This window comes from Passer montanus, unplaced genomic scaffold (assembly GCF_014805655.1).
Source record: "Passer montanus isolate IOZ18808 unplaced genomic scaffold, ASM1480565v1 scaffold62, whole genome shotgun sequence".
Classification (NCBI taxonomy): domain Eukaryota; kingdom Metazoa; phylum Chordata; class Aves; order Passeriformes; family Passeridae; genus Passer; species Passer montanus.
In genome coordinates this window covers 205198-222567 of record NW_024371260.1, presented here as the reverse complement: position 1 = coordinate 222567, position 17370 = coordinate 205198, and the positions used below count along the sequence as shown (strand labels likewise).

General features: G+C 53.3%; 1 protein-coding gene across 14 annotated transcripts in view; it reads right to left on the bottom strand.

Annotated features, from left to right (window-relative positions):
- CASZ1 (castor zinc finger 1) overlaps positions 1-17370 on the bottom strand; it is a 190033-nt gene that overhangs the window by 66229 nt on the left and 106434 nt on the right. For 2 of the 14 annotated variants that reach the window (XM_039727523.1, XM_039727539.1), the window contains exon 1: positions 17148-17290. The exons of 11 other annotated variants lie outside the window; for them this stretch is intronic. In XM_039727523.1, the coding sequence (XP_039583457.1) occupies positions 17148-17196 (49 nt within the window). In that variant the 5' untranslated portion in view covers positions 17197-17290. Of the gene's footprint in view, positions 1-17147; positions 17291-17370 lie in introns of those variants that run through there. One more of the 14 variants, XM_039727533.1, reaches the window with a different exon arrangement.

Genomic DNA, 17370 nt, shown 5'->3' with positions numbered 1-17370 from the left:
ATGGACAATCCACTTCTGTCACACTGTGTAACACCTTTCTTCAGCCTTTCTGTGTCCTTCTATGCTTGTGCTGTTCAGCTGGGCCCTTCCCCTAACACCTGGCAATGTGAGCGCAGTGCCAGCCCTGGTAACATCACCAGTGCCAGCAATAAGCAATCCAAGAGATGACACCAAAACCCCTAATCCCCACTGAACACACACATATAGGCACTGTTTTTCATATGAACTACATCCCTGAATGCTTCACAAGAGAAGACAAGGAGCCATGTGCCCTTGAGATGCAGTGGGGCCAGCAGGGTCTGCCAAGGGACACGACAGCTGGACAGGCAGCCCAGGTCTGACAGATGGACCAACCCTACACGGAGCTGGGGAGTGTGGTGAACACCTGGAGCTGAATCCTGACAGAAACCAGGATGCAAAGGGGCTCTGTTCTCTGCTGGATAACCACCTCTCCAGGACTTCCAGTCTCCAGTATCACATCTCACCAACTTTCCAACAGAAGCAGTCCCTCTCCCCCACTGCTGTTTCACTCCGGAAATGCTCAGAACCAGCCTTCCCCTGAACATGCTCTGCAATAAAATTCCCGACTTGTGTCTCGCCTGCTCCAATGCTCAGAGCAGCCAGGACAATAGAACAGAGAGGCCCTAAATCCACCAGACTCACCCTAAATAGCAATGGCCCATAATTTTGCCTGACATTCAGGAGCTTGTTATTCTTTCCCCTCGTCGCCTGGCTGGAGCTGTTCAGACCCATCAGTGTTATTCTATGCATTAAATGGGAAAAAAACCAACTCAACAACCCGGAGAGTTTCCAAGCCTGCCCAATGAGGGCTGAAGGGGCAGTGTCCAGAGCTGAGCCGGCAGTGGGAGAGCAGGAGCAGCCAGTGCTTCAAACCCAGATCCATCCACTCTGCAGGGGAACAGCATCAGTGGGTCCTGCAGAGACCCCCAGCAGAAATAAACACCCGTTTCTCTGCTCCCATCCCTACCTAGGAAACTGTAATCTCTCCCAGCCCTTCCCGTCTCCCACCTGGTGCCTGGAAGGATGCTGCCCACCCCTCCCCACCACCTGGCAGTGGGGAGCTTTAACCACAACACTTTGGGGTTTGGGTTTTGGGTTTGTTTTTTTTTTCCAGGCTGGCTCCAGCTGATTAAGGACCTGCAACAGGATGTAGGGATTACAGCAAAACCTGGCTGCAGATCAGCTGGGGCACGGAGCCAAAGCAGAGCGCGAGGATTGCCCCCAGCCTGGCTGCCAAAGCGGCACTCGTCCTGCTGGGAGCCGCAGCTCGGCTGGAACAAGGCCCCTGCCCTCGCTGGCTCTGCCGGCCGTGGCCTGCAGCCCACAGCCACACACGTGCCCACAGCAAGGGCAGGGCTTCGGGGACATGGGCTCTCTGGGGAGAGGAAGATCCCCACGGCCCCTGTGCCCTCACCCAGGCCAGCAGGAGCGCGAGGGGCAGGAGCACCCATGTCCCGAGCCCAGCAGCACGAGCAGCCTGAGCTGGAGGTGCCTCATGACTCCCTCGAGACTCTGCCAGAGACTCTGCCAGAGCCTGCACCGTGCTGAGCTTCCAGGGGGTATCCTGGAATAACACACTGCAAAATACTCTGTGCTCAGGTTTTAATCCAGGAAGAAGTGATCAGGGAAAGCAATAATCTCAGTTGGCACACGGAGCACAGCAGGATCTTGCTTCTGGGGAAGCATCAAGAGCAGAATTAGCTTCAAGGAAACTCTGGGGCTTTTTTTTTCCTTCTGCTAACACTGATCCCTGCCTGGACCAGCAGCAGCAGCAGCAGCTCCCAGCATCTTTCTAAAGTGCCTGTCACTGCAATATCCAACTGCTGATATCCCCTAGGGGACATCCCCCCAAGCTTGGGTTTTCCACATCCCTCTTAGATTGGAGCAAGAGGGACAGCAGCAGTGGGAGCAGCCCTCCTGCTCTGACCTGAAGCTGTTAGCCTCCAGTCCTGTTTTAATCAGGTCTGGCAGAGCTGCTGCCTTGCTTCCCAGCCTGCCACCTCAGAGGGATAATTTGCCAGTGCCTTCTGAGAGGGCTCTGTGGAAATGCTCTGCAGAGCTGGAGTATGCCTCTTCTTCATGGCCAAATCCTCTGAGCTTCACGCTGGCACATCTCCCTCTCCTAGTGACCCCCAGGCTCTGTCTGTATAAAGGAAATCACGAAGATGCCAGGACCTGGTCCTCTTTTCCAAGCGCTGCCTGGCAAGACCTGGCAGTAAGAGGGGGAAGCTGCGTGAAGCAGCAGGAGGAGGTGGAAAATCTGTCTGGCAGCAGCAGCACAGAGACTTCTTAGTGCTGCCCACCAGACTCATTGTAGCAGAGAAACTCTGGAGTCAGCTCCTGCTGAGCTGGGGCTGCGGGGGAAAGCAGGAGTTGATATTGCAGGCAGAGACCACTGGGATACCACTGAAAGCTGCTAAATATGACCAGGTTAGCACTTTAGTCTTTAATGGCAGGTCACCATTAATAAACCCAGGGCCCCAGGGTGCAGTACAGAGCCTCCCTCCCCCCCTCCCCAAAATACTCATTTCATTAACTTCTCTGTGCGCGGCGCTCAGCACCTGCCAGAGGCCGGGCAGCCAGGAGGGCCAGCAAGGGTTAAGGACATCTTATGGCAGAGCTAACTGCTCTTCAGAGAGGATGGAGGGAGACAAGCCTGCACAGCATCCCTCTCCTCCCCAGCGCTCCCCTCTGTGCCTCATTCCCCCAGTTCATGCCGCAGACCAGCCCACAGCTCTTGGTCCCACGCGGACGGGGCAGCCCGGGGAGGCTCTGGTGGGGAAGCACTGTCCCAAGCCCATGGCCACGGGGCTGAGTGCTGCTGAAGGACAGCCAGAAACACGGCCCTGAACCCCAACTCCAGCACCAAGTTCCTCTGGCCGTCAGGAAGTCACTTCCATCACTGTGCCTTGCTGTCCCCTTCTCTGGGAAGATGACAACAGCTCTGAGGCCAGGGAAGGGCAGAGGGGAGTCAGGATCCAGGCAGGGAAGAAACACTAGCTGAGTAAAGAGACTGGGCAAACAATAAAGGCCAAATACTGCTTTTGGGGAGCTGGAATGACCCGTGGGATTGCCTCAGTATGCAAAGGGTGAACTTGGCCATTGTAAAAGGTCAGCACAGAGAGGGGCTGGGGCAACCAGCACAGGGTGGGACTACTGTGTCTCCACACGTGCCCCACATTCTCTGCAGCCCCTGTGGGGCTGCAGCACAGAGGACAGATGACAAGGTGAGCAGCAGGCAGGAGGGCAGAGCTTTGCTCCACCTGCTTCCGCTGTGACACCGACCATTTCCCAGAGGGATGGTGGGACGGAAGGAGGAACAAATATACGTTCCAGCTGCCAAAAATCCCATCCTATCGAGTCTCTATCGATCTGCCCTACTTGGCAACTGAAGCTGCAGCCACCGTCTGTGGTGCTTGATCAATAAGACCTGGGCAGACAGGGAGAGAGAGGCCCTTTTATGGGAAGGCGGTTCTTTAGGGGGAAGTATTTTGATGTTTAGAATGAATGCAGAGTCAAGGAAGAGGAAATACTGGGACCGAAGCTGCAGTTTAGTTTGAACTCATTTCAAATACCTGCTAAGCCCTTACACTGGGGACTGGGAACCTCGTGCCCACAGGAGCTGCCCCAGCCTCTGTCCTCTCTGTCCACCCAGAGAGCCTCTCACGACCCTGGGTGCTCTCAGCACAGAGGTGTCAGCTGCAGCCATGGGCCAGTACATTCCTGATGCACAGCACAGACCCTGCGCCTGGGAATTCTCCAGGAGCTCCCTACAGATCTTCCCCAGGGACCTGGGGAGAGGCAGAGACTCTGCAGCCGTGTGAGAAGGAATTGCTGTGCTGCTCAAAGAGCCTCTGGAGGTCCTCGAATCCCCAGGGGCACTCTGTGATGACTTCTGCAGCGTGGCTCTCACCGGGGCCAGCCTGGTGGGAAGGTCTTGGCCTTGGTGGCAATAGCATGGCTAATTCAGCAGAGAGGACGGGCTCTGATGGGCCTGCCCGCACCATTTCCACGCCCTTTCCACCCTGCCTACTGGGAAGCATCATGCCCTGCATGGAAGGGATCACAGCCTGGTAAGACAGTGAGCCAGGCAGGTCATGGACCAGGGAGCTGATGACTGCCCTTGACCCCTTTTATCCTTCTGTGCCTGCAGTCCCCTTTCCTGTCCAGGTCATGTAGCTGGGCCATAACTGGAGACCAGGTGACCTGCTGGAGGACAGCCCTGTATTTAACACCACCAGGAGAAGGCAGAAGAGGAGGAAATGTTTTTTTGTAATAGACAGAGCTGGGTAGGGCCACCTCCAGTGGCAGAAGTGCCCCATTTCCAAAGCCAAGAACAAGCGGCAGCTCGTCAGCTCCAATTAGAGCTGGCTGCAAGGGGGACTGTGCATTGGGTGTCACCTCCAAATGCCCTTTGGATAGATTGGGGGGGGGGGGGGAAAGAGAATCTGCAGTTGTTCCAACGTTTCTTGCTCAGCAGAACAACTGTTGCAGTCCTTTTAGTACAAACCCAGCAACTGTTCCCAAAAGCTCAGCCTCCTCAGCTCCTGTCCTTAAAAAAAACCCACCAACCAATCTCCAAAATGACGGCTTCTGAGTCAGGGCAAAAATGTTATTAACAAAAACATCACTCAGGGGTGGGACACCTGCTCCCTGACAAGCAACTGGCCTGGCTGCCCATGGTTAGAGTATTACATCAGACCCCAAAAGGAGAAAGGAAAGGGAGGGAGAAGGGGAGAGAGTGGAAAAGAACAGACAGAGGGAGGATGACAGCAGAAGGGAGTAACAAAGACAAAGAAGAGCAGGAGAGGGGAAGCACAGAAAGAAAAGAGCAAGTGTGAGCGTATGTGAGAGACGGAGCAGGAGAGAGAGAGCGGGAGCGTGGGGGAGCAGGGAAGTGTGCGGGAAGTGCCAGTGTGTGTGCAATAAATGTGGGAGTGCATCTGTGGCAGACACTGCCAGCGCGTGCATATGGCACCGACCGCAGCTACGGGGAGGAAGAGAAGAGTAAGGAAGGGTGAACGATGCCACCAAAAGCAAAAAATCTTGGAAAAGTGTAACAAGAAAATAGGGAGGAAGAGAGAAACAAAAGCTAAAGTGAAGGACATTGAACAAATGAGTCTGGTGAAGCAAGAGAGTAAAGATAAGAGTGGGAGGGAGGGGTGGGAAATGGAGGTGGGGGCACTTGGGAAGGGACAGAGCCAGGGTGAGGATCAGGAAGAGAGAGGAAAGGGAGAAGAGGACAGAAGAGAACAGAGGAATAAAAGAAACAAACAGGGGTGAGGGAGAGAAAGATGTCTATTAAAAACCTCAGTGCATAACACAAAATGTCAGGGTTTATAGCTTCATTCTTGGCATTGCTGGTACTGAGAACCCCACACAGAAATGTCACTGCTTGTCATGTTTAATCACCTGCTATTTGTTAACACCTTCACTGCAAGGAGTCTGCCCCTCACCCCTTGCAGGCTCTCCTTTTGGAGAATAAACTGTGAAAACGTGCCCCTGCCTTGCAGCTCTCACAGGACAGCTTCAGCTGCACCCCAAGCTGGGCAGAGGAGGCTGGGCAGGGCCAGCACTCGGGGCATGGCTGTTTGACTTCCAGATGGGACTTTGGGCACAGGCAGGGCTCGTGCAGGGGCAGGCCAAACATCAGGGAGCAGAAGAACAGGACAGAGGGTGCTCCGGGGAGCGTGGGAGATGCTGGGGCCACAGGGAGCAGGTGAGTGAGGTGGGTTTGGAGGGACAGCCACTTCAGGGAAGAGTAAGAGACAGCAGTGAGAGGGGAAGGCTCAGCTCATAAAATCAAGGTGCACAGGGGCACGGAGGAGCAAGGTACAGGGCCCTTCTCCTGCTGAAAAAACCCCTATGCTCCCATCCCACTCACGTCCTGTGCTGAACACACACAAATAAAATCCCTGAAATCCCTGCAAGTCTAGAATTCTCCAATCTGTTTGCTTGAGCAGCAACTGCCACATAAAAGCAAACATCCAAAGCTATTAAATGTACAGTTACAGTTCCTTGCTCTGGCATCTGTGCTGGTGACTTTGCTCCAGTTCCTCCCAAAGCCGTGGACTGACGGTTTTCCCCTGTGTCAGGCACTCGTGCCCATGCTGCCTGCACTTCCCACCCAGCCACATTCTGTCTGTCTGACATCACACTGCACTGCTAGAGAAATTATTTTGAGGTCATCACTAGACAGGACTTCTCCCTACTGGAACAAGTTTGATTTCTTTCATTTCCAATTGGAAAAAAAAATCAAAAAATGCTCCCCTCCATACAGTAGAGCTCTCCCATACCAGCAGTGAAGATGAAAATCTTATTCTACAATTTTCAGGCTTATGGAAAGAAATCCACCCCCCACCTAAATGAGCCAAAATTTAAATATGGGTATATGAGAACTATTAGTGCAGCTACTCAGGTTTAACCAAAGAAGGGTGATCAGCCCTGTTTCAACACAAATGAGGACTCTGCTTCAGCACAGCCCTTGCCCCACACTCTGAACTGCTTATGTCAGTGTGCAGGGGTTTGGAACTGCTGATGCCACTGAAGTAAGACTTCCCCCCTTGAAAATGAAGAGAATTTGGGGAGTCAAAGAAATGACAACAGAATGAGCGGTAAGGGGAGCCTAAGTGCTTTTACACTTTTTTCATGCATTCAAACAGCAAAACAAGTAGCGGAAGCCACTGGCTCCCTGAAGAGCACAAGGGCTTCTGCTCCAGCCCCCTGGGTGCCAGGTCATTGTGTGCCCAGACCCCTCCATGGAAATGGCCCCAGAGCCAAGGGCTGCAGCACCGAGGGACTTCCTGGAGCTGGTGTCATCCAGAGGAATACGAGCCTGCAGAACCTTGGTGCTCAATCTCTCTCCAATCCCTACAACACAATTTTAAAACCCACTTTAGATCCTTCAGGGCTAGATGTGGGGCTGAAGTAAAACCATCAAGCCCAGACCAGGCAGCTCTGGAAAGCCAAGCTCCAGAGCATGCTTGGACCTCACTGGCAGTGACATCAGGGTGTTTCCATTTGAATTTTCTTCCTTGCATCAATGTTTTGTTGGTCTTTTCTGATTGACATCCTCATTAGTTTTCTGAAGCAAGTGTCTCCATCTCAATCTCACATTCCTGAGGAGCTCCAAGGATGGCTGGGAAACCTCCTGCACTGCTGCTACTGTCCTGCACTGAGGACAGAGACATTGCTCCATTCAGCTCCTTCTCCAGACACCCAGAGCCCCCCAAAAATTCCACAAATAAATTCAAGCCCAGTTTCTGTGCCCACAGACAACTGGGCTGACACATGAGCCCAGCCAGTGACCACTGCCCTGTGCCCAGGGAGGGCTCAGCCCAGAGCTGAGCAGAGTGGGATCTGCCCCTGCCCCAAAGGGCTGGCACAGGCTCCAGGAGCCACCCCAAGTCCTATTCTGGGAACGGGAACAGAACACAGAAGGGCCTCCCACTGGCCTTTCGCCAAGGATAAAATTCACCCTTCTGAACACAGGCCAAGATGATCTAAAGTGACTACTGACTTTTGTTGCCCAACTTGAGTCACCTTAAATGGGCCTATTTTTCAAAGTGTCAGTGCTGAACACAACTTAGAATCGGGCTCTTTAAGATGCCTAATACGACAGGTCCAGTCACTGCTGTAACAAGAAAGACCATTATTCCTCTCTTGTGTGACTTCTTCCAGTCTGGCCAGGCCTTTTATCTTTTTTCCTCTCCCCTCCCTTCTCCTTGTTCTTTTCTTTTTCAGCTTTTTATGAATTTCTGTCAGCTTTCCTCCCTCTCCCCTCCTCAAGGTCACGCAGCTCATTTCCACGTTGAACATTTACTCAGCAAGCCAGGTCCTTTCACAGGCTCTCACCACAAATATGCTTTCTGATAAAGTCTGCAGAAAAGAAACTGTAAAACCCAAAACAATGTCAGAAATATATATATTTAAAAAATCCCACCAGGGCAAAACGGGGCTGTGACAGGGCAGACTCTTCAACAGGGAGTGTAGCCTGTGGGACAGTCAGTCCTGCTTTATTTAGGAGTTGTGCAGAGCCATGGCTCTGCAAGGGAGCAACACAACCAACACCAGCCAGAGCAGGTACCTTGGCAAGGGCCATGGTGGAGCTGGTACAGGGACAAGTGTTCGGGTCCACCAGCATCACCAGAACTAAACAGAAAGTTACAAATTTTCAGACAGTCAGAGCCCTGAAAGAAAATACAGGAAAAGCACACTCTAATTTTGAGTGCTTCTGTCCACTTGCAAGGCTGCCTGAGCGGCACAGCAGCGGGGAGAGCAGCAGGCTGGTGGCACTGACACTGTCCTGAGGGCCAGCAGAGCAGGCTGGAATGCTGTGGGATGCTGCAGGACACTGCTGGCCTCAGTGCAGAGCTGGGTGTCACCACACCGTGCACAGGCTCCTGTGACCCTTGTGTCCCCCTGGCACGGCCCGTCTCGTCTCACTGAGTGCTGCTGGCCCTCCCTCCCTCCCAGTGCGCACATGGCTTTAATGTTTTTATTACCTGTTTGACTCGCTGCCTTATTGCTTCTCCTCTTAATGGGGCTGTAACCGTGGAAACGAGGAATAAACGGCCACCAGAAAATGAGATGATTAAACAGGTCACCCTGGCAAAACAAACTCCGTGTTCACACAGCCCAGGCTGTGTGTGCAGCTTCTGTCCAGGGAAATGCAGGTGGGAGAGGGTGGAAGGGCTGGAGCAGGCTCCTGGAACGAGCACACCAGCGAGAGGTGCCTCCTCAGAGAAGTGTGGTCTCTGCCCAGGAGGAATGGTGCCGTGAGCTTCCCAGCAAAGACACGCAGAAAATGGCAAGGTTTGCTGAGGGAAGATGGAAGACAGCGAGGACAAGACACATTCATGTAACTGGGGAAAAAATAGCAACTATGAAGAGTATAAATAGGCTGGACTGAAAACAAAACGTAAGTCTGAGACAAGCTGGTGTCCTCTGCTGTCCCTGTCTCTGGCATGACCCATGACAGCCTCATGGCAACTCCCAAAGGAGCACAGCTCTGCTGCTTGCAGCTCTGCAGGTCCCTGGGGCACAGCTCTCCCAATCTCCTGTCCCTGCTGAGCAGCCAGGCTGCTCTGGTGCTGCCTGGCAAAGGCACAGCTAAGCCAGGACCACAAGGCATGGAGATCTCAGGCAGCACAAACTTGGCTTTCCACAGCCAGCTGTGGAAAGTTTCAGGTCCTTTCCTGAAACTGGGGTTGGGACGAGAGGGACAGGACCATGCGAGCCAGGAGGAAATGGGCCCAGCCTGGGTTGGTGGCCAGGCCTGAGCAGGTCACCTGCACCACAGCCTCCTTGTGCCAGGGAGAGATGGAGAGATGGATGGAGAGATGGATGGAGAGATGGATGGAGAGATGGATGGAGAGATGGCTGCTGCACACCAGCAGCACAAGGAGAAGGTGAGGGCTCCACGTGCTTCCACGCCCCACAGGGTGCTAACGCCTGAATGAGAGCTCTCAGCCAAGCTGACAGGTTCAGACCAAATGAGTTTCAGACCAGAATGTTGTTTGTCGAAAACAAAAATAAAACCCCAAAATATACACACTGCAATCAAAAAAGCACAATCACAAACCAACATTTAAAGTAGTGAGGATCCTGCCAGAATCCCCATCCTGTCCCAACCTGTCCAAACCCAGACTCATTGGGTGCTGGCAGTCTGGGAAGAGCAGACTTACTCCACCAAGAGCAACAAATTCATCAGAAGAAATTGGAACACAAAGCTTGGCGAGGTAGAGATGTGAGACAACTGCTTGGAGCACACAGGCGAGTGGTTGTGCTTTCTTTCAAAAAAAACCAGCAGGTGGTTTATGAAAAGGGCCCTATTCTTTAGAGTAATTTGAGCCATATTTCATTGTTTGACAGAAAAATCCTAATATTCATGACCTCCTTTAACTGGAAGAAGTTTGCTCATCTGAATATCAGCCCACAGAAAAATGGGAAAATGAAAAATAGAGTAAGACAATGGAAGGGGGGGAAGGAGAGGGAAAGCAAGACAGAATCAAAGACAGAATGGAAGTCCAGGAGAGTGACAAAGAGTGACAGGTCTGTGGGAATATGGAGAGGAAGAGGGACATAAAGGAAAGCTATTTAGTAAGAAAAGTTAAATAGTGCAGCATAAAAAAGGCTGAGAAAGGCAGAGTGAGTGACAGAAAACACAGCAAGAGCGAGCAGAGGAGCTTTCCCCTAAAGTTTCCAAGTGCATGGATCAACTTTGCAGAACTGGGATTCTTGTCCTACTGAGTTTCAGTTAAAAATATTCAATCGAGAAGAAAAATCAGACCCCCTTTCCCCAGCCTCTGCTCCCTCACCCTCTTCCCATACCGTCCTCCTCTGCTAACATCTGCTGCCTGCCTTCGGGACATGCAGATGGTAATTACTCCAGCAGCAGCTTCCTCTCCTTCCCTGCCTGCAGAGGGGCACTTGGAAGAGAGCTTTGAGCCACAGAATTATACCACACACACCTTCACAACACATGGCCAGGAGAAGGGCATGTGGGAGCCAGGGCATGCCCAGAGAACTTGATAGCACGGGGGTGGGAGGTAGGTGGGTGAAAAGATGAAGATGTTTGTCTACAACACACGCCAACAAAACATCCAGCTGGCCCAAAGATGGGGGCCTGGGGAGAAGCTGGCTTGAGATATGGAACTGCTTGTGCTCCTCCAGACAGGGGAAGGGGTGCTGGAGGAGAGGTGTGCTGGGGAAGCACAGGCAGCAGGAAGAGGAGGAGGAGTGGGAGGAAGGCTGCCCTGGGCGAGGCAGCTCAGAGAGTGGATTCATATAGGCATGGAGCTGGCAAACACCAGGCAGAGAGGTGGAGCTGCTTTAATGAGAAGATGCTTCTATGACTCAGGCCTCAAAGGGATTGGTACTTTATTATTTTATTTTTCCATAATAAATTATGCCCTGGGATGCCAGGTCCTGCCGGGTTTTTCTGGAAATACCAGACAAAAGCTGGTGTTGCTACCTGGCTTTTGACAGTTTCCCATGTATGGAAGCTGAAAGCTCCTGCTTCTTCCTCTGCTCTGCCCTGGCCCATCCAGTTTTGGGAGCAGGGCTGACACCACCGCACCATTCCAACAGAAGAGCCCAGCTGGAGCTCTTCAGGTCGCAGCCCGGGTCCTGGAGAGGTCCCCAGGGCTGCTGGGTCCCCAGGGTGCCGGGGGCAGGAGCTGCCGGGAAGCTCCGGGAGCGGGCTGGGCTCTCCCACGCCAGGGACCCCACCCGGCTGGGAGGGGCGCTCCTGCCCGACCCCCACGCCCACCCGTGGACAGCAGCCAGCCCTCGCTGCCTTATCTCCATCCCGAGCGCCCAGCCCTGGCTCTGGGCTGCGCAGCCAGCGTCATCGTGCCCACTTTAGAGATTACGAGCTATTCATCCCACACCGAATCCTCAGACTCTGCCATGTCTCACAGACCTGTTCTGGAGCTCTTTGTTAGTTTTAGGCTGAACTTGGCCCTAGTTCAGCTCAGAAACTCGTGTTACAAAAATCCCCTCTACAGCTGCCTGTCTGAGGCTCTGACCGAGCTGACACCACGGCCACCATTCGCCCCAGCAGCAGAGCAGTGGGGTCCCACTGCAGACTGAGGGGAGCACAGAGACACCCAACACACAGGGCAGACACCATCCTCGCCTTCTCTTGCTGCCAAGAAGGATTCCTTCATGGCAACGATGATGCAAGTGCACAGAACCCACAGAACCAGAGTGCTGATCATGGCAATGCCTTGAGAGAGCCCGGGGAGCACCGAGTTCAGCCCAGCACCAACACGTGAGTGTCCGGGAGCGTGGAGGTGGCTGGGTGTCTGGGGCAGACGTGCACACTCAGGACAGAGTGACAGGGATGTAGGTGTTGGGTGTGGGGAGCACCTCCAGAAAGGCACCACCAGAGCTTGGTGTTTTTACTGATTTCACAAGAGAGGATCTGCTAAAATGTCACCTCTCCAAAGCAAAACAAGAGCATGCTGGTGAATCATCATTTCACACCCCAAAACCAGGAATGGGTGGCAAAGCTCTCTAGTGAGGCACCAAATCCTCAGGGGATTGTCATAAAATGCACCCAGTGACCTTAGTCTTCCCATCCTTTTCCCTGTATCTCCTGTTCTCCACCCTTTGCTTTCTCTTGCCAACCTGCATGGGTTGTTCAGCTTTTATTCCAAGCATGAAACTGCCTTAGGACTGGAAGCTTTAAGCAGTTTCCCAGCCTCCAGAAATTTTCTGGTTTTGTTTCTCCATAGCAGAGCAAACAATTGCTTTGGTACCTAGCCACCACACCTAACTCCCAAATGCAATGAGAACTTGGAATTCTTTGGGAAACTTATACAAGAACATATTCTACATGAGTGAAACACATGCTTTTTGTTCACTGTGACTATTTCTTCCTGAAGGAACTTGACAAACTTTTATTTTCTGGAATCACCACCTGAAGAAAGCTGGAAAGTCCCTTTAGGAAGAGATGAAGACTGGTGCCAGGTTGACACACTGGAAAGAGATGTGGACAGCTGGAGTCAGCCTCTGAGATCTCTATGGATGGGCAACAAGGGGCTCCACAGTTTGGGTGAGGGAAAAGCATCACCATCCCACTCCAAAACACACTCTGCTCTGCAGATAAAGCCTGTACTTACATGGAACAGCAGTCTACACCCTCAGCTATGATCAGCACTACTGCCTGCTCCAACCAGCAGCTCCTGCCAGGGACCAGAAGCCCACCCACAAGAGCTGCACAAAGGAGATGAAGCCCTGGGGTACCAACCCCAGCTGCAGCCCTGCCCTGTGACCATCCGTCAGCCCAAAGATGGGCCCTATCCAGAGAAGCACTGTGCAGCCCCGGGGCTTTGCCCACCCAGGGACTGCCCTGTCGCCCTGGCACATCCACCCTCCTGCAGCACCACGGTGACCTGGCCCAGCCCTTCACCCACCTGTGCCCCTCCAGCACCTGAGCACTCTGCACCTCCTACATCCTCAAGCCAGTCCCAGCTGCTGCTCCAGCCTGTGGATCACTGGTCAAGCAGGAATGGGGATTAGGAACCAGCAAGTGTTTCTTTTGTCACCAATTTCTTCCTTCTTCTCCCTTGCGAGCCCTCAGAGACAAAACAGGGAGCAACAAGGTCCTGGTCCAAGGGGCTCTCCATCCTGGAAATGGATTTTACCTGTTTCTGAAAGCTGCCTCCATCTCTCACCCCCCGTAGCTTTCTCCCTAGGGAAATCAGCCTAAAAGGGGCTAATGGAACAATGTCCCTCTCTCTCCCCCCTCTCATTTTCTCTCTTTTTTTTTATTAGCATTTGTGGAATTTATTCCCAAACTCTCCTAATCTTTCGTACACAACCATTTGATTTGCATAACCCAGCCCCCTCTCATAAAAACTGGCTGCTAGTTTAATTAAAAAATGTAAATTTGCTGTCATCTCGGGGCCTGGTGAATTAGGACGACATCGGCATTTTTTATTGCTGAAGACGTCCAAATTGATCCAGTCCGCGCTGAACCGGAGGGGAGGAGACGGTGCCGCGTGGGACTTTTGGCTGCAGGTTCTGCCCCTCCCCTGCTTCCAGCCAAGCCTCCTCTGCCCCCTCTTTGCTTTGCAAAGTGCAGCTGAGGACGAGGACATTGGTTCTCCCAAACCTCAGCTGGATGGGCCAGCACGGCCTCTGCAATGTCAGCACTTCTGGGAGCTGAGCCTGGGTGGCACCTGAGCTCTCTGAACCTTGGGAACGGCTGCACCTTCAAACCCTGCCAGGGAGGGAGGGAGGGAGGCCAGGTGGAGGTGGGAGATGCAGCACAGGCAATAGTTATCTTCACCTACTACAGGACTTTTCATTACTTTCCAGACACTTTCAACCAACTTTTCATAGGGCGCCTAAACCGTAGGCTGCACAGCAGCCCAGGGGTACAGTTTGGTGTCAGAGGGAGAGGCAAAGTGGCCACAAAGGCTCTCGCTGGGAGGACAGCCAAGTGCAAGAAGTGGGACAGAAAAGGCTGTGTAGGCAAAGCCCTGAGATCCAATCGCAGGAAAGAGGACTATGGGTAGAAGCATAAACAGTTTAGCAAAACAGAAAGAGAAACTGATGATATGGAAACTACACACCAAATATGTGATCCCCTCCAGCTGAGGTACCTGTGGCATTCCCAGTTTCAGTACAAGTTGCCTCTCCCCCCTGGGACTCTGTGTCTCAGAGCAGAACGGTGCAGTACCTGCACATACCAGTGGACCCCACTCTGCCAGAGGCAGACCTGCTTCAGAAGGACTCAGACAGAGTACAGGTGAGGAAACAGGAGCTCATCTCAGAGATCAACTTTGTGGCCTTTTTGTGAGTTCTCTCTCTATAGTGCCAAAGCAGTAGAAACGCTCCTATGGACTCCAAGCAGCTCTGAAGCATGTTCTCCAAGTAAGAGCTGGGTGCTGCTTGCTTCATTATGGGAAGGTTAATCCCTGCCCTGCTAAACCTTTCTCCCAAGGAACACTCTTCACTTGGTAGGCTTAAGCCCTTGAATGCTTTCCACCCAACAAGTATCTAATAGAACTACTGGAAAGGGACATGAACACCCAAACCAAGTGCCTGGGAACCTTTTGCAGAGCATAAGCTCAGGAATGACATCAATCTTGACTGAGACGTCTCCCAAAAAATCTGGTCAAAAAACCAAAAACCACAAACAAGTTGTCACCAGCCAAAGAAGGTGTTTCTATCCACTGGGTGTTTCAAACAAGAGCAGTGATTTGACGAAGACACAAAATGACCTCTTGAGTGGGAAATTGGGTATTCCTCCACCCATTTACCATAGGTGTCTTGGTCCTCCTTCTGAGGTCAGTTCCTGTAATCTCATACCAAGGATAACTAGGCTAGGGAACAGTGTCCCAAAGGAAATGACAAGTACCCAGTCAGTCAAGGTATTTAAAACCAGACTCGCAGAAAGTCACATGTAGGGAACATCTTGCCACATTCCTGCGCAGATGGACTCAGTCCACAAATTCTTTTCAGCCCTTAACCATTATTAACACTTCTGGTCCTAGAAGGTCCACGCATGGATTGACTGAGCGGAGAAAGCCCTCATCAGGAGCACTGTCAGACCCCACACACCGAGTCCCTCTGGGAAAGAAACCCCTCTGGAGCTGCCTCTGCCAGCTGGCAGCTCTGTGAGCAGCCCTCGGGCACTGCCTCTGGAGAGCCACCGCCTCAGGGCCTGGAGGCAATTCAAGAGGCAGCGACTGAGGGAGATAAGCCGGCCCGAGTAGATAAGGGTTAGAGGTGGTGATTATGGGGCAGGTCTTTGCCCCAAGATCATGACAGGACGGGTTCACCCACACACAGATCATAACGCTGACTTAAAGAGATCTCCGCGATGCTCATTTCCGTGGCTCGCTGCAGCCCCGCGTTCCCACAGCGGAGACCCACGCGTGGAGCACCGGGGGGGCTCGGTGCTCGGGAGGGGAGCCCCGGGGAGCCCCGGGAGCCCCGGGCAGCGCTCAGCCGGCAGAGGGCACTGCAGCGCCGGGGCACGGCCCTGCCCGCCGGGGCAGCTCCGGGGCACCGCGGGGCAAATCACTGCCTGCTGCCCTCTGAGGCATCTGCCCTCCCGCAGTTTCACCACATCCTTAACTCCTCAGCTGCCCACGCAGCACCCCAGCTTCTTGATCTAGAAGGGAGGCACCGCACGCCCACGGCCGGACCCAAGCAGAGCTGGCGCGTCACGCTCGCAGGTGGAGGTGGCTCCGGAGCCACTCGGTTCCTGATAGCAATGGTAGAAATAAGTAAATAAATGGAATAAACGACGGCAAAATTATCCTCTTGCTCACAATATCAGAGGACATAGTTCAGGCCCAGTCAATCATCAACCAGTTTATTACCATCTTACTCCTTATTAAAAAAAAACAACACACACTCTCTGGCAGTAATTACCTGGACCATGGCACATTGCCAGCACAGGCCTGTTTGGCTCATTGCTGCCATTTGTTTTTTAATGGCGAAGAATGGTTGACACCATTTTGGAGGAGCAGGTGTAGTTGTGTTAGCCAGTACAGGGCCATGATGGTGGGACCTGGTCCCAAAGAGAGGTAACATCACCTAAGGGATAGATTCCTACCAAACTGAATTTGCCCATTTTGTCAAATCCAAATGAGACTCTGATCCAGACGTTCCAAGGATTGGAAAACCCACCAACACTTTGAGCCCCACAGCTCCTGGCTGCAACCACACTCCAGCCTGATGGAGACCTGTCCATCATCACACCCAGCAGGGCACCAGCCCAGGCCGGAACCGACTCCCCATCCTGATACCTGATCAAAAACCAGCGGACAAGCCGCAAAAAGCTACAATCAAAAACACACCCAACCCCAATACTAGGGCCTGTAATCTAAAACCAAAACATTGCCCCAGCCTGGCCACCTTTCCTCCTCCCTGCATGATGTGAAGGGGTGGGGGAGGTCTCATACACCTCACATGGAAGGACAAAAACAAACCCATCCCAGATATGCCCAGGCTGAATAAAACCAAAAAACAACTCATTAAATGTAATAAGCAGCCTCTTCATCTGACACTGCCTTGTCCCAAATAAATTAAATTCCTTTTCATTTAGGCAGTACAGGAACCTGACAAGCAACCTTTACCACCGACACGCCAGAGCTCAGGAGGGGGGAAAATATGAAAGAGAAAACAACCCACACAACTTACAACAAATACAAAGGCAGAATCATTCCAAAACCCCTGTAAACTTCCCCTCCGCATCCTCTCGCGGCCAGCCCGCTCCTCGCCGCGCTGCCCCGGCCCGCGGGGGCCGCGCTGCCGGGAAGGACCGACGGAGGGAGCGGAGCCCCCGGCTCACCTCGGCGGGGCCGGCAGAGCGGGGCCGCAGCGGCGGCGGGCGCAACTTCCGTAAAACAAGTGAAAGAAGCAAAGTGAAAGCGGCGGCAAGCCCCCCGCCCCGCACCGCAGCGCACCTGGCGCGGCCCCGCTCGCCCGGCCCGCAGCTCCGCGCCGCGCACCCGCCAACAAAAGTTTCGGTGCGGCGGCGGCGGCCCCCGCTCCGCCCGGCGCGGGGCACCGGCACCGCCGGCCGCGCCGACCGGGGGCTCCGCCGGCAGGCGGGCGGGGGGCTGGGGGCAGGAAAAGGACAATTGTGCTGTACTTACCATAGTCGGAGAGACGAAAGCCGAATTCACTTAAATAATCAACTTTCATAATACTTAATTAATACCTAATTGCAGCTGATTGCTCCCGAATAACAAGTTGTTTAAAGCACTGATGTCATTGCCGTGCCGGTCCTCCCCGAGTCACTTTGGCAGCGGGGCCGGGGGCGGGCGCGCCGCCGCGGGGGGCGGTGACAGGCGGCGGGCAGGCCCGCCCCTCGCCGGG